The sequence below is a fragment of the Pelophylax lessonae genome, assembly GCF_965119305.1.
Source record: "Pelophylax lessonae genome assembly, chromosome: 4".
In the NCBI taxonomy this organism is placed as follows: domain Eukaryota; kingdom Metazoa; phylum Chordata; class Amphibia; order Anura; family Ranidae; genus Pelophylax; species Pelophylax lessonae.
In genome coordinates this window covers 87,895,228-87,915,562 of record NC_138771.1, presented here as the reverse complement: position 1 = coordinate 87,915,562, position 20,335 = coordinate 87,895,228, and the positions used below count along the sequence as shown (strand labels likewise).

Genomic DNA, 20,335 nt, shown 5'->3' with positions numbered 1-20,335 from the left:
CGCAAAAAAATGGCGGGTCGCCGCAGCGATCGCCGCACAGCATGCCCAAAATCTGACTGCTTCATGCTTACACCCAGCAGAGCGGGAGAGCCCCCCCCTTCACAGCCCACACACAGGCAGCAAGTCCACACAGGAACTGACAGGGAGCACAGCAGCCACACAGACATGCAGGGTCACACAGTCCCAGACTGACACCCAAATAGACAGGTCCCCACATAGAATTACACTTACCAGTCCGGATGGCGTGGGGAGCCTGCTCCAGCGACCAAACCGCTGCACTGAAGACAGGGAGTGTCGCAAGCATGACGCAGCGGAACTGCGGTGCGAAACCGCAATGGCGTCCAGTGAGGTAGCCACATCACCGATAGCATCCTTGCAGCGAACAGGGATGGGTCGTTCAATGTGTCAGGGTAAAACCTAAGCTGAACGCTCGATGGCAGGCTGGGAAGCCCCTGGCCCTGAGCCCTGGGATCCAGGGTGGCCAGACTGACACCCAGCTCCGCACGATCATCTTCATCCGAAGAAGCTAACTAATGCTGAAAATCAACAGCTAAGTAAAAGAAAGAGAGAAAAAGACTCAAAATAAAATCAAAAAGAGAATAGAGGCTGAGACAGAGAGCCCCAGCACAGGAACAGCCAACCTACTCCTAAGCTAGGCATTAGAAACTGAGTTGGGAATGCAGGGAGGTATTGACTGAGGGGACCACCCCCTGGGGGTGGGATATGCTAAAAGCTTTGATATTAATATATTCTGTTGCCTAGCTACTCCTACGGAGCAAAGGTCAATAACCCCCATTAGTGACGAATATGAAGTGGCGGCGACTGTCGGAGGACGTAAGAGAAATTGTTATTTTTTCAAAATAAACGCTCTTTTTTTGTTTATAGCACAAACAGTAAAAATCGCACAGGTGATCAAACATCACCAAAAGAAAGCTCTGTTTGTGGAAAAAAAAGGACGTAAATTTCGTTTGGGTACGGCGTCACACGACCGCGCAATTGTCAGTTAAAGTCGCACAGCGCCGAATCGCAAAAAGTGGCCCAGACGTAAGACAGCAAAATGCTCTAGTGGTAAAGTGGTTAAAGAGCATGCTGCAGAGCTTCACAAAAGTCTTGGAAGATTGATAATGTTCGAAAAGTAACGCTTACTTAACCTATGAACTGAAATAAAAGAGATATCACTCACAATACAGCATGAATTGCTGTGCAAACAATGTAATGTATTTATTCAAGTGGAAACTTCTTTAAAACCTTTCAGGTAAATTGGAATGCAGCATAGTGTTGCAATCTTTCTGTTAAAGTGCACATAATCTATATAAATTACCAAAGATGAACAATGAACTAAAAGCAGCACCCAGCAGAAGGGATACTTCTTAGACATGGGTTTGTATTTCATTTTTTGAGGAAGAAACAAACGGTTTTGTTTCATTATAACTGACCATGACTACCAGAGTTCATCAATGAATAAAGGATCCAATGCTAAAAAATGTAAAGTCAGTAAAGTACAGTCAGCAATCCAAGAAGCACAGTCAGCTGAAATGTGCAAATTTAAACTTTGGCCGTTAATCTTGAGTCACACTCTAGCATTTCTGTCTGGTGTATTTTCTATTGAAATCCATAGAAATGCATCAAAACGTACACTGACACACACAATGCACACAACAATTGTTAATGGATAACGTTCAGAAGAAAGAAAAAAAAAAAAAAATCACCAAAAACACAAAAAAAGGTGTGAATGGGCCACTTTCTATTCTCATTCATTAATGAAACTGCCCATCAAGTAATCAGTGATATTGGGAGAATTGGGAGAGAGTGGGGCCATGATCAGCTTGAGACCCCTTTCACACATACGGACCTTTCGTCCGTTTTTCATCCATCCATCCATTGACGAATAAAACGGACTTCAATGCATTCCTATGGAAAATCGGATGACAACAGATGATAATTTATTTACATCTGTTTTTATCCGCTTCTGGCAACATCCATTTTTTTGAACGGAAGAAGGTCCTTATTTCATCCATTAAAATGGGTCGGTCGAAAAACGGATGAAAACCTGATATGAAATTGATGCTGACTGAAAAAAAAAAAAAAAACTGATGACAAAAAAGCGTGACTGAACTGATGAAATCAATGGTCCATATTAGAGATCGACTGATTATCGGGAGGGCCAATATGCACTTTCCCCGATATATCAGAATCGGCCACCAAGGTGACCGATATTGCCGATATTTTGGGAAAGTGCTTGTGCCAGAGTGATGCCTGCAGCTAGAGGCATCACCTCGGTACTGGCGTCCATAGCTGAGAAGCCGCTCGGCTGTCATTACAAGGAGCGGGAGGGGACGTTCCCCCCCCTCCCACACATTCCGCGGCTCGCCTGGATCTCCCGTCCCATCGGGAGACCCGGGCAACCAGCCTGCATGGCTGCCGAAGATCAGATTAAAGCCGCATTCGGCTCTGATCGGGTCTCCATGCAAAAACCCGGAAGTGATGTCATGAGTGACATCACTTCCGGGTACTCGGCGCCAGATTAAAAAAAATGTCCGTTAAAGTCACGCAGTGCGGAATCGCAAAATAGGGCCTGGTCATTGAGCAGCCAAATCCTTCGGGGCTAAAGTGGTTAAACTCGCAAACAGTGTAAATAATGTACAGTGACACAATGCATGTTAAGTGTTTATCTATCCTCTATTGATGTGATAACTATATACATGGATGTTTATACATATATAAATGTAAGGTTATAATAACACACGTACTAATTTTGTCTCATGATTCAATCATAGAGGAATAGTCATAACCATCACTTCCACCCCTGAAGAAGCGGGACCACTTTGAAATGCATTGGGTATCCATTGTCCTGTAGATTGACTTTTGTCTCTTTGTATTCTGTGCATGTCCTGGAACACACTGCTTGCATTTTTTAATTCCTCAAATTTTGTTATGATTGTTATCAATAAAACTATATTATTGTAACTATTGTTTGTGATTACTACAAGTGCCTAGTCCCAGAACTATGGGAATTTCTCTTTTTCCATTATATTTAAGGGATGTGGCACTACTATCAGTGACTCCGCGGAGGTCAAACCTTTCCAAATAATGTCCTCACACTACCACAAGGATAGATAGTCCTTCTATTCAACAGTAACACATGAGATCACTTAGGTAGACAAACAGCTATAAAAAGTCCATCATAACAACAGAATGTCCATCCATAAAAGTGCATCCACACATTGATGGGATGTAGATTTAATTTATATTTTAAGTAGCAGCACGGGGATTGGCAGTTGGGTTGTCCTAAAGCGCTTGGGGTTGTTCACTTTTATTGAGGCAGGCCATGTGAGCACTTCTTTTATTATACTGCAGAGGAGGGTTTATAGGTGGGTAAACAATTCTGGGTAGACTTTATTCCCAATTTCACAAGTCAATTACACAGCTAAGAGTGATGTCACACAAGAGCCAACATAGTCAAGTATGCCATTACTATGCTATTTCCAAGCTGAATTTATGCAAAATCAGGAATTTAAAGGAATCCTTAAAGCCTCGCAATTTCTCTCTTAGTTACATAAAGCAGTTGAGGAGAGGAAAATTAATGCTTTCTCTATGAAAACTCTTGAAAGATGTTTTTGCCCCTTTACCAAGGCAGTCTCTAGGATCCTGTATGCTACTTCCATAAACTTCCAGTCGGGAAGCACACATTCATCACTTCATGAATGTCCTGTCCCCCCTTCTTTGGACTATACGTCTCATAATGCCACCACAGCCTGCATGTCCTGTGTATTACTCCATGACTGCCTGAGCATGTCTGTGCCGGTAGTGTCACAGCATCAGGGCATGGAGTCTCTCACCTGAGATCACACATAGGGGTGGCTCCACAGGACCCTGGAAGGCAACAAAGCCCCCTGAAAACCAAGAACCTTGACCAGCAAACTTTGCATCAGCTCAACCATGAAGAAAGGCAAGATGTTAAAAGACAAAGAAGCAGTGCACAAGTTATATACAAATGTCAGCTACTGTAAATAAAATATTAGGCTAGATGCACACTGGGGCCCTTTGTCTCCGCAGTTCATATCCTGGCGTTTTCTTGCACCCAGGAGGCACATGTCTGCTTCCAGCCAAAATCTATAACAAGCTGAAATTCACTGCAGCTGGATGCTGTACTAAATGGTACTCATGTTAGGAGTGCTATGCCCAACATGCAGAATACTTGTTTTAGGCATAGGTCCCTGAACGCCTACAACCCTAAACGCGATAGACTCAGACACAGTACAGACGTCCAGCCGCAGTGTATTTCAGCCTGTCATAGACTTTTACAGGCTGCAGGCAGTGGGGTTTGTTAAAAGCTGGGATTTCACAAAACACCAAGTGTATATGAGACTTTAGGGTTTAATAACACTTTACCAAGGTTATTCTCATTTTACAGCCAAACTCCGTGTAAACCGCTGAATATATCATTGACATACAAATATTAAACTCATTTATCTGCCATACAACATACTCCTTGGACAAAGATAATGACACAGATTAATTTTCCAATGAGCACAAAGGAGGTGGATGGCTTGTGCAGAAAAAATAATCAGGATCTATTGGCTTCACTTGCCAGCGGTGCAGGATGTGAGTACACACACACACATATATATATATATATATATATATATATATATATATATATATATATATATATATATATATATATATTAGTGTATCACTACAATTTTTTATATCCTTATGGAATGCCCCAGGGGACCTAGTGCATGGAGCACTTAGACCCATTCTGATCTGCGGGAGCATTGTATACTAAGAGGAAGTCTGTTTCTATATTTCTGCTGGCTGCAGCTCCACCCTAGGCTGAAGCCCAATTTATGGCCATTCCTCCTATAGAGAAGCTATAGCACAGCACTTTAGCCACTGCCCCTATTTCTCTGTAGCGTGATACTCTTGCATTTAAATCTGCTCTTATTTGTGCTGGGTTTTGCTGTCTGTCTGGAGTCATGACACCAGGCAAGTAGTGCAGGCATGCTCTTTAGGGCTCAGTGCAAAGCCTGTGGGCATAGCGGTCATATTCATAGGCCAATTCCCAGCTCTGTGCCGGCAGGGCGGTGATCGGTATATTACAGCCAGAGTGTGTGCGTGCATGTGTGTGTATGTATTCTGCTTCAAACCATAACAATGACCAGAACAGGAGGACATGGTGCACCATGCACTACAGCAGTGGTTCTCAACTCCTGTCCACTAACAGGCCAGATTTTAAGTATTACCTTGGGGAGATGCAGACTAGAATATTGCAATCACTGAGCAGCAAATGATATCACCTGTGATGTATTACAGTTATCTAGCAAACCTGGCCTGTTAGTGGGTCCTGAGGATAGGAGTTGAGAATCACTGCACTTTAACCCATAAGTGCCGACAGAACGCAAATATGCATCCTCGGCTTCCGGGAGTTATACCGGGTAGAAGCCTGCAGCTAGAGACATCACCCCGATACCTGGTAGTCGATGGTCAGCAGCTTTCTTGTAATGACAATTGATGCTGCTGGGCAGCCATTCGGCTGTCAGTACAAGGAGCGGAGGGGACGTACCCCCCTCCCGCCACCTTCCGCACCTTGCCTGGGTCCCTCATCCCACCGGGAGGCCCAAGCGACCAGCTGCCACGTACGCCGGCTGACCGAAGACGCAAACAAAGCCGCATTCGGCTGCGATTGGGTCTCCCATGCAAAAACCCAGAAGCGATATCATGACATCACTTCCATGTATGGGAGCCTTAACCACTTCTGGAAGGATTTGCCGCCTTAATGACCAGGCCACTTTTTGCAATACGGCACTAAGTTACTATAACGGAAAAAAAAAAAAAATGAAAAATCTAATTTTTTTAACATTTTAGGCCAATTTGTTTTCTGCTATGTATTTTTGGTAAAAAAAAAAAAAAAAAAATCACAGGCGCTTTGTCATCATTCCAGAGAGAAGAACGGTCAGCTGTGTTTACAATAGCTGACCGTCCTCTCTCAGGTAGCGATCGCGGGTGCCTGGCCCTGTGCATCGAAGTCCCCGCTGCCGAGTGGGGGCGGGAGCATGCCGGCGCGTGCTGGCCCTCTAGCTGCAGACGCGCGACCGACATAGGGCTACGTCGGTTCGCGCAGAAGGTCCAGCCTGCCGCAGTATATCTGCGGTGGGCGGTCCTTAAGTGGTTAAAGGCGCCAGATTTAGAAGAAAAAAAATAAACATTCAAAACAGCCAAATTTGGCGTTATGAATGCTTTTAAGTGCAAAGGAAGGATTTTGGGTCTTTTTAGACCCCAGATCCCTCCATAAAGAGTACCTGTCACTGCCTAATAATGTCACAAGGGATGTTTACATTCCTTTTGACAGCAAAGTGATCAAAATTTTTTTTTTAAATGAATAGTGTAAAAAAATAAAAAATTTAAAGCACCCTGTCCCTCCCGAGCTCGCACACAGAAGCTAACGCATACACAAGTCGCGCCCACATATGTAAACCGCGTTCAAACCACACACAAGGTATCGCCGCGATCGTTCGAGCAAGATAAATAATTCTAGCATAAGACCTCCTCTGTAACTCTTAACAGGTAACCATTCCATTTTTTTTTTTTCTTTTTAAAGCATCATCTATGGAGATTTTTAGGTACCGAAGTTTGTCACCATTTCACGACTGTGTGCAATTTGAAAGCTTGACATGTTCGGTATCTATTTACTTGGTGTAACATCATCTTTCACATTATAAAGAAAAAAAAATTGGGCTAACTTTACTGTTTTTTGTTTAATTTATGAAAGTGTATTTCTTTCCAAAAAATGGGATTTTTGACTTACCGTAAAATCTATTTCTCTGATGTTCATTAACTGACACAGCTCCTGATTCTTCTTAACCATTGGGTTATACTGCCCCCTACAGGAGTAGGACACTAGGCAGGAAAAAGTTGACTACGCCTATGGCCAGTCCCAGGGGTATACACCCACTCTTAGCTATAGGCTCTCGGTTTTGCTACCCACTCTGACACAAGCAGTGTCAGAAAAAGGCCTATTCCACAGAGGGGTGGGTGCTGTGTCCGTCAATGAACACGAGAGAAATGGATTTAACGTTAAGACAAAATCCCATTTTCTCTTTCGTTCATTGACGGACACAGCTCCTTATTCTTCTTAACCATTGAGACGTCCCAAAGCAGTGTTACACATGAGATGTGGGGGAAAGAAAAAAAATTCCCAAAGCTAACCAAAGCCAACCAGGTAACATGGAGCTCAACCATAAACAACTGGAGCGAACCTGAAAAAAGCAATACACCCTCAAAGAGGACCAGGTCCTCTAAACAGCAGCCAGAAAAACCTTGCGGCCAAAAGAAGCACCCACAGATGCCCACATATCCACTTTATAAAGATTTTGTAAAAGTGTGCACCGACGACCAGGTGGCTGCCTTGCAAACCTGAATCACTGACACTTGATGACGAAAGCCCAGGAGACACCAAGTGCCCTAGTAAAGTGGTCCTTGACAGGGAAAGGAGGAACCTGACCCCTGATGCATTAGTCCTGAACCACTGTCTGTCTGATTCATCTGGAAATGGTCACAGAAGAAGTGGACAACCCTTTGTAAGGTCTGTCTGTTATCAAATAGGAGAGTCTGACTTCCTAAAAGACTCCGTAGCTGCCAGGTACACCCTAATTGCCTGGACCACATCCAAGGCATGCAAGGCATTTTCCTTCAGATGCTCTGCCTGGGACACAGGGAAGGTAACACCATTTCTTCATTAAAATGACAGTCAGAGACCACCATAGGAAGGAATGACGGGACAGGGGCAAAGCAACACTTTGAAACTAGGAAACAGAGAAGCCCAAACACCACATGTGAAGGGAGGCAAAACAGAAGCACTGCAGCAAGGAGGACACCTGGGGATACCGCATTGTGAATAAGGATCGCTTCCAATATACATCCAAATCAGCCTTGTAGGAGACACAGGATAAACAACAGCTTACTTTGCTTCAATCTGCTTCAATTTCACCACATAGTGGTAAGTAGATACCCTAAGGGGGATACCCCGAAGCCACAAGAATAAACATCCAGTTCCTGCTATCTCAAAGGACTGATATATGGACTGTTTGCACATAGATTGCATTTATGAGTTTTACATTGTAATATCTGCACTTTTTAGGAGTTGGTTATTTTGCACAGAATTTGCACTTAACGGCACTTTATTGTTGGTTGATTCATCACCATTTTAGCTTATGATATTGTTTTTTTATGAACACATTTATTTAATAATTTATAGCAGCGCTGCAATCACTGACCCTCATTCACTAAAGCACTAGCACTTTCCTTGCAGCAGGCAGCTAATTCTAAACACTTAATTGATTATTATCCCACATCCCATAAGCGCGAGGTCCACAGTCCTAACAAAGCAACACTTTATCCTTGAGTATCACCAATAAGATGGACAGGATAATGCCTTTAGTTCTGACATCCTGCTCGCATAGGTGATAGCCACCAAAAAAAAAAAAAAGCCACCTTCAGGGCAAGCGCAAGCAGGGAAACCTCCCGAATGTTTTCAAAGGGAGGCTTCTGTAGAGCTGAAGGCACCACATTAAGATCCCTGGGCAGCAACGGAGCCTGCACTGAAGGAACCAAATGTCGAACACCCTAAAGAAAGGTACGTACCAGGGAGTGAGAGGCCAAAGGTTGTTGGAAGACCGCCAAAGCCAATACCTGGCCCTTGATGGTACTCGAGGCCAATTTTTGTTTAACCCCCTGATGAAGGAAGGTTAAGATCCGATACACGAGAAGGAGCTAGCATGAACCCCAAGGAGACTCACACCACACATCACAATGTATGTCTTCCACGTACGGTGGTAGATCTTCTTGAAGTAGATTTCCTAGCTTTCAACAGTGTAGGAATCACCAACTCAGGCAAACCTTCATCCTTTAGCACCTGGCGTTCAACAGCCAACCCGTGAAAGCCAGCAACTGTAAAACAAGATGGAAGATTGGTCCTTGGGACAGCAGATCCTCCCTGAGAGGAAGTCCTCAAGGAGCATTGGCGACCAGCCGTACCCAATTGGCGTTCCAAGACCGGCGAGGTCAGTCTGGACAGAACCTCTTCTGCTTTGATCCTGCACAGGACTCGTGGCAAAAATTTGAGAGGGTTGGAATGATCGGTCAGCCCACCTTAGAATGCCGGCTAATTACCGAGCAGCCGGGGCACTACCTGTGCCCCCATGGTGATTGACCTAGACCACGGTTGTGGCATTGTTCAAATTAATTGGTACTGGACACCCCTGAAGATGAATTTTCCAAGGATCCAGAGTCCTGACCCCCTGAGCACATCTGTGCTGAGGAGGCCTCCCCACCCAGACAGGCTGGCAGCCGTGGTGACAACCGTGCAGTATAGGGGGAGAAATGATTTTCACTTTCGAAGTGCCAGAGAACAAAGCCACCTCTAGAGACCATGTATCCTTGTCTATTTCACCAGAATCTCTTTAGCAGAGATCTTGTGTGAAACTGTGCAAACAGACAGCCTGGAGGATGGACACCATCAGGCCCAGCACCCGCATGCAAACCCAGAGGGACGACCGTCTGCTGAACAACTTCACATTGTTAACCCCTGAAGCACTAGAAGATTGACACTGAGCAGTATTTGGTGGCATGAAGGTGGGATCTTTACACAAAACAGCAACCTGCAGGAAATGGAAAACACATCAATACAGGTAACTAATGTGTTTTCAAAAAAAAAAAACGAACTAAATTTTAGGGCTCATTCAGACAAGCAATTAAACTCCATGCAGAACAACTGGCAGATGTGTGTGCACCCACCTTGCAGGCAGATAGCCCACAGAAGTGGATGCACAGACAAACGCACAGCCTTCTGTTGAGTGGGGGAGCCCCCACAATGATTAAAATTTAGCTGGTTCAGGAGGGACCAGAAACATTTTGATCAGTGAATGTCCAGCTTTCCCTGTCATAGTGTGTCAACACTGCTCAGTACGGTTGTCTACTCCTAGGTATACCTGCCCTTAAAGGATAGCTAAACCTGAAAACAAAAATAGAATATACTGTATACAGTATTGCATCTTAGGGCTCATGCACACTGCAGCTCAAAAAAAGCTTTTACAGGAGCTTGTACGTACAGCCCTTAGAAGTAGTGGCTGCACTAATGTTCTTTTTTTTTCATGCAAATAACATTTTTAGTAAAAACAGAAAACACCTGTTGATCTTGCCAAAAATGCAGTGTCATGGCCTATTTTTCTAGATATCTCCTGTAAACCACCAGCTCCCCTACCACCCATGTATTGGAGATGGAGATAGGGACATTTTTGCAGTCCATATCAGGAGAGAGGGTGATAACTATGGGTGAGTGGTGCAGTCACCACCCAGGGACAGGAAGTGTTTATTTGCAGGATTACCAGGTGGAGAAAAAGTAAAAAAAAGCTTGGACAAAAAAAAAAAAAAAACACAACAAAAATGAAGCCACCACAACAAGGACGAGTAAACTGCAACACATTATATTTTAGGATCAGATACACTCTAAATTTCTAAATTTAAACCCCATTCACACATCGTGTCCCCAACTGGATCCTGCAAGCAATTTAAAAAGGTACGATTCACATGCAGAAACGTGTAGAACGGGGCTGAAGTAAGGGCATCTGTAGTGGCAAAGAAGTTCAGGAACAAAATTTTGTCCCTAAGCCAGGCGCAATTTCCAGGTGTGTTTTGCCTTGATTCCTGCATGCGGTGTTGTGAGACAACTTTGGCAAAATCGTGCCGTTTGGGGCGTCACACATTTAGGCCCATGATCCCAAATCCCCTGTATGTGAACTGGCCTTATCCAGTGCGATATACAATCCAACAAAGATTCTCTCAGACTGCAGTCAGACCTGCACTATTTAGAGGGGCCCTAACCTGGCGGAGACATCTAAATACATTTGCAATGCAAACAAACCGGTTTTAACTCCAAAATTGATGGACAGCGCACTGTTTTTTTTTTTTTTTTTCCCTAGCTGGTAAGTGTGCGGGAAATACATTCGGGTAAATTTACAAAAGGGTTGTAAACACCCATTAGAATTCTGTTGGGCTACAGCACCGAAAATGTCGGACAGGTACATGAATCTGTCCGTGTCGGCACTAGCGAGGAACTGTCCACACTGGGTGCTCCTTCCTCAGTGCACTCCCTCCACAGACACTGTGCCCATCACACGGGATGCTTCTTCTCCAGACACTGTGCCCATCACACTGGACGCTCCATCAGTGCACTCAGTCCGCAGACACTGTGCCCATCACACGGGATGCTTCTTCCGCAGACACTGTGCACATCACACTGGACGCTCCATCAGTGCACTCCCTCCGCAGACACTGTGCCCATCACACTGGACGCTTCTTCTCCAGACACTGTGCCCATCACACTGGACGCTCCATCAGTGCACTCAGTCCGCAGACACTGTGCCCATCACACGGGATGCTTCTTCCGCAGACACTGTGCACATCACACTGGACGCTCCATCAGTGCACTCCCTCCGCAGACACTGTGCCCATCACACTGGACGCTTCCTCCCCAGACACTGTGCCCATCACACTGGACGCTCCATCAGTGCACTCAGTCCGCAGACACTGTGCCCATGACACTGGATGCTTCTTCTCCAGACATTGCGCCCATCACACTGGACGCTCCATCAGTGCACTCAGTCCGCAGACACTGTGCCCATCACACTGGATGCTTCTTCCCCAGAGACTGTGCCCATCACACTGGACGCTCCGTCAGTGCACTCCCTCCGCAGACACTGTGCCCATCACACTGGACGCTTCCTCCCCAGACACTGTGCCGATCACACTGGACGCTCCATCAGTGCACTCAGTCCGCAGACACTGTGCCCATGACACTGGATGCTTCTTCTCCAGACATTGCGCCCATCACACTGGACGCTCCATCAGCGCACTCAGTCCGCAGACACTGTGCCCATGACACTGGATGCTTCTTCAGACATTGCGCCCATCACACTGGACGCTCCATCAGTGCACTCAGTCCGCAGACACTGTGCCCATCACACTGGATGCTTCTTCTCCAGACACTGTGCCCATCACACTGGACGCTTCCTCCCCAGACACTGTGCCCATCACACTGGACGCTCCATCAGTGCACTCAGTCCGCAGACACTGTGCCCATCACACTGGATGCTTCTTCTCCAGACACTGTGCCCATCACACTGGACGCTTCCTCCCCAGACACTGTGCCCATCACACTGGACGCTCCATCAGTGCACTCAGTCCGCAGACACTGTGCCCATCACACTGGATGCGTCTTCTCCAGACACTGTGCCCATCACACTGGACGCTCCATCAGTGCACTCAGTCCGCAGACACTGTGCCCATCACACGGGATGCTTCTTCCGCAGACACTGTGCACATCACACTGGACGCTCCATCAGTGCACTCCCTCCGCAGACACTGTGCACATCACACTGGACGCTTCCTCCCCAGACACTGTGCCCATCACACTGGACGCTTCTTCTCCAGACATTGCGCCCATCACACTGGACGCTCCATCAGTGCACTCAGTCCGCAGACACTGTGCCCATCACACTGGATGCTTCTTCTCCAGACACTGTGCCCATCACACTGGACGCTCCATCAGTGCACTCAGTCCGCAGACACTGTGCCCATCACACTGGATGCTTCTTCTCCAGACATTGCGCCCATCACACTGGACGCTCCATCAGTGCACTCAGTCCGCAGACACTGTGCCCATCACACTGGATGCTTCTTCTCCAGACACTGTGCCCATCACACTGGACGCTCCATCAGTGCACTCAGTCCGCAGACACTGTGCCCATCACACGGGATGCTTCTTCCCCAGAGACTGTGCCCATCACACTGGACGCTCCGTCAGTGCACTCCCTCCGCAGACACCGTGCCCATCACACTGGACGCTTCCTCCCCAGACACTGTGCCGATCACACTGGACGCTCCATCAGTGCACTCAGTCCGCAGACACTGTGCCCATGACACTGGATGCTTCTTCTCCAGACATTGCGCCCATCACACTGGACGCTCCATCAGTGCACTCAGTCCGCAGACACTGTGCCCATCACACTGGATGCTTCTTCTCCAGACACTGTGCCCATCACACTGGACGCTCCATCAGTGCACTCAGTCCGCAGACACTGTGCCCATCACACTGGACGCTCCATCAGTGCACTCAGTCCGCAGACACTGTGCCCATCACACTGGATGCTTCTTCTCCAGACATTGCGCCCATCACACTGAATGCTCTATCAGTGCTCTCCCTCCCCAGACACTGTGCCCATCACACTGGAGGCTCCTTCCTCCAGTGACATGCAGATGTTTTGTTTTTCTGAACATGCAAAGACAATGATAATTTCTGCACATAAAAAAAAGTTAGTACCTATCCTTTCCGTCTTTCTTTCCTTTCTACCATGCTGGCTTCCACTTTCGGCTTCTACAGCAGTGCCCTCGTCGTTTCGGCTTGCGCTGCGGCAGTCCTGGTGTGTGCCTGTCTCCACGCAGACCTAGGAAGCAGGCAGGCCCTCCTGCTGCTGTGGGCACCTCTCCATGGCCCGATTAGCCTGACAGCAGTGCCAGGCTAATGACCGCTTCCAAGTTCGGTGGCTAGGTCGGTTGAACACACACATGGACGGGAGTAAAACTCAACTGTCCTGTGTGTGCCGGTTACAATGGAGGTGGACAGGTATTCCTGCAGTTGTGGGCTCCCCCTCCACGGCCCAAGTGGCCTGACAGCAGTGCAGGGCCAACAGGCGCTTGCCACCTGCTAAGTTCAGCGGCAGGATGCACACAGGAGTCGGGACTAGTGCAGACATCCCAACCTGCACAAACTTATTTCAGGGAGGTGGCACTCCGCGCCCCCCCACCAATTTAACACAACTAGAGGATGATCAAATGAAATGCAATCAGTATACAGAGGTTTACTTCTTCTGAGAGATAATAAAGGAACACTCTAACCACCATTACCACTTCAGTGATATGAGTGTGGTCATGGGGGTAAGAGTCAGAAACACTGCACATGCTGGGATATTTACAATTATGTGCTGGGGGCTAGTTGTACCCCTAGCACATGTGACTTACTACTGGCTTGAGACACATAACATCAATGGAGCGAGTGTGAGAAGCGGCGCCGCGCTGGAGGAAGCATGCAGAGTCAATGCTTCCTGTATCTCTCTGTCTCCTCACAGGCAGAGTGCATTCAATATCCCTGCGACTGTCAGGACGGAGCCGGAACTATACAGGAACCATCAGCTCCATTCTGACAGCTCAGCTGACACAGACAGCTGGGATATTGAGCGGCACTTGCAGGTGTCAGGGAGCCGCAGGCCGCATGCGGGAGACTTTGGATGTCTGCTAATGCTTGGCTGGGGCTGGGTCGCTGGACAGGTGGGGCCCCCCGGGCACTCCCCAGACACTGTGCCCATCACACTGGATGCTCCTTCCTCAGTGCACTCCCTCCCTCCCCCCCTCAGACACTGTGCCCATCACACTGGATGCTCCTTCCTCAGTGCACTCCCTCCCTCCTCCCCCCCCCCCCCTCAGACACTGTGCCCATCACACTGGCAAGCGCCTGAAGAGCTTTGTACTGGGGGTGGGCAGATCCCCAGCTGCTAGTCAGTCCAATAGACGCTTTCAAATCTGCCACTGCTATTTGCTGTAAAACAAAAGTAAAGTAGACCTGATGGGGAACTAGTCTCTCAGGCACCGTTAGTGACAAGTAGTTTCCCAAATCTGGCCATTGCACATTATTTGGGTAATGGCATCACCTGTTTCCCATTTTACATTTAGCATTCATATGGGGGATCTCCCATCTTACTGGAGCCAGGGATACAGCCCTGTATGGAAAGCTGTCACATTCATGAGAGCTTCCCCGCACAGGCACTGCCCGCTCTAAATACTGGGGTACCTTTGTACACCAGATCAGATTTGATCTTAATTAACAACAGCTTCCTAATCTGAGGACTGACAGTAATTCTTCAAGAATCTGTTGCTGCCATAGTGACAGATTGTTAAAGTGGAGGTAGTAAGAACTGAACACTACTCCAGCATCACTTGGACGACATTCTGTGGAACGAAACGCGTAAGAGTGGGGTCAAGCGGTGACATCATCACGCTGGCTCGGCTGAACAGCGGTTGTTTCTTGTTAATGCCCAGCTGTCTACTTTGCTTTGTAGGGATACAATTTGGATTTTAAATAAAAGCTTGCAAAGTGACTACACTATGTGGTTCCTTCTCCCTCCTGTTACACGTGAGACCAGGTTTTAGTGTGACCAATATCCTGCACAGAGAAAGTTATCCATCCTCCTGTGAGAGAATTAAAGTAATCTCTAATGCTGTGAGATCTTCAGCTCTGGTAAGCATGTGTATGTGGTGGTGGATGAAGTACTGGAGTTGGCAAAGGAGATTCAATAAGCTGAGCGTCACAAGCGTCTGCGCTTTTGGAATTGCATTAAATATTATATTTGTCACATTTGAATTTATCACATTATTCATGGGGTATAATGCAGCACAACACACATTGTTTATAAAACACAAAACCACTTTCAGTGCATAGAGTTCTGCCTTAAAGTCTACTTGTGCCTTGGATCGTCAAAAGCAATGGAATAGCACCCTTCTGGCATGCTCTGTCCATGGAGCCCTCCTCAGATGGGGGAATCTAGTAGACAACTGTAAAAGAGCACACGTGAGGGCACACATACCTAGTGCATTATTGAAGGTTTATTTTATATATATATATATATATATATATATATATATATATATATATATATATATATATATATCTATCATACAGCCAAATAGAGCTGTGAAGGAGGTGCGTCCCCTGAAATGGGTCAGCTTGCCAGCGCAGCGTCACGGTGTGTTTGGCCATCCTATTCCTGCCCTGTATTGAGATTTAGTGCCAAACAACAACTATATCTCTATACATACATTTTTGTGAGTATGCACTTGGCTGTATGTTTTTTATTTTTTTATATTCTTTATTTTTCAGTAAACCATTGGTATTGCACTAGGTGTGTGTGCTGTTGTGGGCACTTCTTTCCAAAATGTTTATAGGAATTACAGTAAACGCCCCTACATTGCGGGGGTTACGCTCCGGACCCAGCCGCGAAAAGTGAAAATCTGCGAAATAGAAAAACCCTATTAAAATGCATTGTAGGCATTTTTTTTACTGTCACTGTACGTGTAAAAGCATTTTAAGGTCTTTAAACACACTTTTAAAACAATAGAAACTCATTTAAACCAGGGCTTGACAAATTTGCCTGAAATCTAGGAGCCAGCTAAAAAAGTTAGGAGCCAGTTTTTTTTTTTAAACTAACAACCAAGCTTTATTTAATAAAACGGATACTAAATTTACACATAAATACGACTAGAACCCCACTCTCCTCTATAGCGCAATTGGATGGAAACAGACTGTCTGTCTTTTTCCATCTGATGCCATCTGATCCGATCCTCCGATTACCGCTCCATAGAGGAGAATGAGGGGTCCAATCAGGTCTGTCTGAAAAACTGACAGGCGGACCTGATCAGACAGCCCGTGTGAAAGGGGCCTTCGGCTGTATATATAATATAAACATTCTTTTTTTTTTCAATTCTTATTAAAAAAAAATGATATATCATTTTTTTTTATAAGAATTGAAAAAAAAAAAAGAATTTTTTTTTTTTTTTTTTTTTAATAATTAAAAAAAAGAAAAAATGTATTATTATTTATTTATTTTTTAATTTAAAAAATAAATTAATAATAATAACCACACTCCCTGTCCACTTACCTTTAAGCAAAGGTAACTGGACAGAGAGATGAAGCCTGCAAAAACTTCCCATCTCCTTCCAAAGAGCAGATGAGAAGGAAGGCATTGAGAACATGCATTACTCCCGGCCACCACAAGAGGGCGCCAGTTCCCCTAGCCTCTCATCTAACAGAAGAAGGCCGAAAAGCCGGGGCCTCAATTTATGGACGGCGTGGAAGTCCGTGCACTCGGGAAAGAAGGTGGGGGCGCAAAAGGGACAGGACAGCTCCTGCAGGGCCCCCCAGGCGCCAGGTCGCTAATTCTAGTCGCAAATGCGACCTGGCGCCCGGGGTTTGTCGAGGCCTGATTTAAACACATAAAAGATACTGAGAGACATAGCAAGAGCTATGGAAAACACAAAAATATTTCATTTTTAATGATTTATATAGTAAAATAACATTACAAAAAAAAAACGCAATATACCGGGACCGCAAAAACTGAACCGCGATGGAGCGGGGGTTTACTGTACTTGAATTTGCTGCATGTGTCGGTAATGGTACAGATATTGGTGCAAATGCTTGCCTGAACTAGGAGCAGGTAGTTATTAAAGTGATACTAAAGTCACGTTTTTGTTTTGTTTTTTTCATTTAAAAATAACAAACATGTTCTACTTACCTGCTCTGTGCAGTGATTTTGCACAGAGCAGCCCAGATCCTCCTCTTCTCGGGTCCCTTGCCAGCACTTCTGGCCCCTCCCTCCTGCCGAGTGACCCCACAGCAAGCAGCTTGCTATGGGGGCACTCAAGCCAAGACAATGCTAAGTGTCCATTCAGACACAGAGCCATGGCTCGGGCCCTCTCTCTCCACCCTGGCTCACTGACTGACAGCAGCAAGAGCCAATGGCGCCCTGCTGCTTTCTCAGCCAACGAGAAGGGAGAGTCAGGGACCGCCAAGACTCTTGTGCAACATCGCTGGATCGAGATGGGGCTCAGGTATTGGGGGGCCTGATGCACACAGAAGGTTATTTTTATTTTTATCCAGAACTCAATAAGATAAAAAAACTTTCTGACTTTATATCCACTTTAAGGGAACTACCATTAGTGCTTTACTGAACTCCCCTCATTGTGTTACATATGCCCTGTATATAGACCTTCATTCCATGTGCATCTTACTCTAAGGCAGCCTATACATTAGTCAATTTTTTTGTACAACCAAAAAAAAAAAAACAGACTTGCTTTCCCCCATCCACACATTCACCAGCAGCCATCAGAATACACCAATCATTGCTGCTGGTTACAGTCTGCAGTGCTGATTAAGCGGGGGAAATCCAACAGTGAGGTTGAACAGATGATGATCGGTGGACTGACTTCTGTAAAACTACAGTGACCACCATACCATAAAATGTAATCTGGTCCCTAGTGAACTTCAGTCAATGTGTGGGCAGTTTCAGGGCTCAGTCACACCGGTAGTATCAATGAATATCCCAGGTTTACCCGCACAGGGATAGACTGGCGTTCTGCGAGTCGCCATGCAGAGTCCCATTCATGTCCCTTGGGATGTATCGACTGCTCCCAATGTGTGGATTTATCTGTGTGTCTGGGGGGGCTGAGCCCCCACATGGATGTCAGATTGGGGGGGCAGCAGCTGTGTCTGTGCAGCCTCCACGTCCCAATAGACAGGAATGGAACACAAGAACACCTAGGGTTGTCACCTCATCCCTCTAAAACCAAGCAGATTAATTACACAGGACCCGGGGCTAATTCATTGCAGATAAAGCACTGAGTGAATTTCATTACCACCTTAAAGAGCCACACAACCTGTGTAATTATTATGTGTCTGTTTTTAAAGGGATGAGGTGATGGTACAAGTGATTGTAAAAATAAAATAACAAACATGTCTACACTTTGCTGCTCTGTGCAATGGAATTTCAGAGAGCGAACCTCCTCTTTTTGCCCCCCCACCCCCCACCCAGTGGCTTCCTGGGAAGCTGCTTCCCATAGGGATACTCATGCATGCTCGCTCCTGAGCCCCCGCCGTCGCATCCATTGACACAGACAGGGGGACTCAGCCCTGCCCCCAACTCCAGCATCACTAGCTTTGATTGACAGCACTGACAGCCAATGGTTACCAGTGCCCCAGCAAAGCCAGCGAGACCCGGAAGTGAAGGAAGTGAAGAGCTGCGGATGTGCATGGCGCTGGATCGAATGAGGGCTCAGGTAAGTAAAAGAGGGATGAGGGGGATGCTGATGCATAACATTTTTTAACTTAACGCAAGGAATGCATTAAAGGGGTGGTAAACCTTCCGTTCTTTTTTTTATAAAAGTAACAAACATGCCAATACTTACCTGCTATGTGCAATCATTTCCCACAGAGAAACCCCGATCCTCCTCTTCTGGGGTGCCCGCTGGCGCTACCCTCCTCTTCTCTCCATAGGGACACCTCCTGAGTCCCACTGCTGGGTACTTTGACACAGACAGCAGGACTCGCGCCCATGGACCACTATCTACCTGAGCCCAACCCCCATCACCCCTCCAATCACTGGGACCACACCATGGACCACTATCTACCTGAGCCCATCCCCCATCATCCCTCCAATCACTGGGACCACACCATGGACCACCATCTACCTGAGCCCAACCCCCATCATCCTTCTAATCACTGGGACCACACCATGGACCACTATCTACCCGAGCCCATCCCCCATCATCCCTCCAATCACTGGGACCACACCATGGACCACTATCTACCTGAGCCCATCCCCCATCAATCCTACCATCACTGGGACCTCACCATGGACCACTATCTACCTGAGCCCATCCCCCATCATCCCTCCAATCACTGGGACCACACCATGGACCACCCATCTACCTGAGCCCAACCCCCATCACTGAGCTCTGCAGATACCATCATCCCCTCCCCTCCCCCCCATGACTGAGCACTTCACACAGACCTTCCATCCCCCCACCGGGCCTGATCCCCCCTATGGAGGTCAGTGGATGGGGGTGGGGAGGAGAGGGACCCCCTGGGCTCTCTTACCGTGAAGGGAATGTCCTGGACGCTGCCCACCGAGTAGCAGTTATCTCCGGGGTTGACGGCTCCGGTGAGGACCTGGTGTAGATTCATAGTGAGCTCTGAGGACGGCCTCTCCCTCTCCCTCCCCCACTCTCAGGTGTTCTCCCAGCGGCCTGCGGTCTCCATGGCCCGGTGTGTGTCCCCAGAGAGCGGTACAGGAGCGGTGACACCCGGGGAATCCCGAGGATGGGCTGCTGGCAGAACGCGCAGGCGGCAGTGCGCGTTCACACCGGGGTGTCACGGGAACGCGCGCCTGTGCTTAGAGCAAAGCCCCGCCCCCACAGCTCTGTCACCTTCTGTCTCCTCTCCTCCCCTCCCCCTCTGAGGGCTCCCCGCAATCACCGCCCACACTGCTACGTCATTATCACAACGCATCCATCTACTACCTGAGACCATATGGTGTCACCGAGTGTCCCCTCATCCTATAATCCTACCAGTGTCACCGGGTGTCCCCTCACAATATAATCCTACCAGTGTCACCGAGTGTCCCCTTACAATATAATCCTATCAGTGTCACCGAGTGTCCCCTCATCCAAC

At 47.0% G+C, this 20,335-nt stretch overlaps 1 protein-coding gene across 7 annotated transcripts in view; it reads right to left on the bottom strand.

Moving 5' to 3' along the window:
* The window catches only part of DMXL2 (Dmx like 2), a 429,248-nt gene extending 409,374 nt beyond the window's left edge, over window positions 1–19,874 (bottom strand). For all 7 annotated transcript variants that reach the window (XM_082252816.1, XM_082252819.1, XM_082252821.1 and 4 more), the window contains exon 1: window positions 19,763–19,874. In XM_082252816.1, coding sequence (XP_082108942.1) covers window positions 19,763–19,849 — 87 coding nt within the window. In that variant the 5' untranslated portion in view covers window positions 19,850–19,874. The remainder of the gene's footprint in view (window positions 1–19,762) is intronic.
* Window positions 19,875–20,335: the final 461 nt, after the last annotated feature.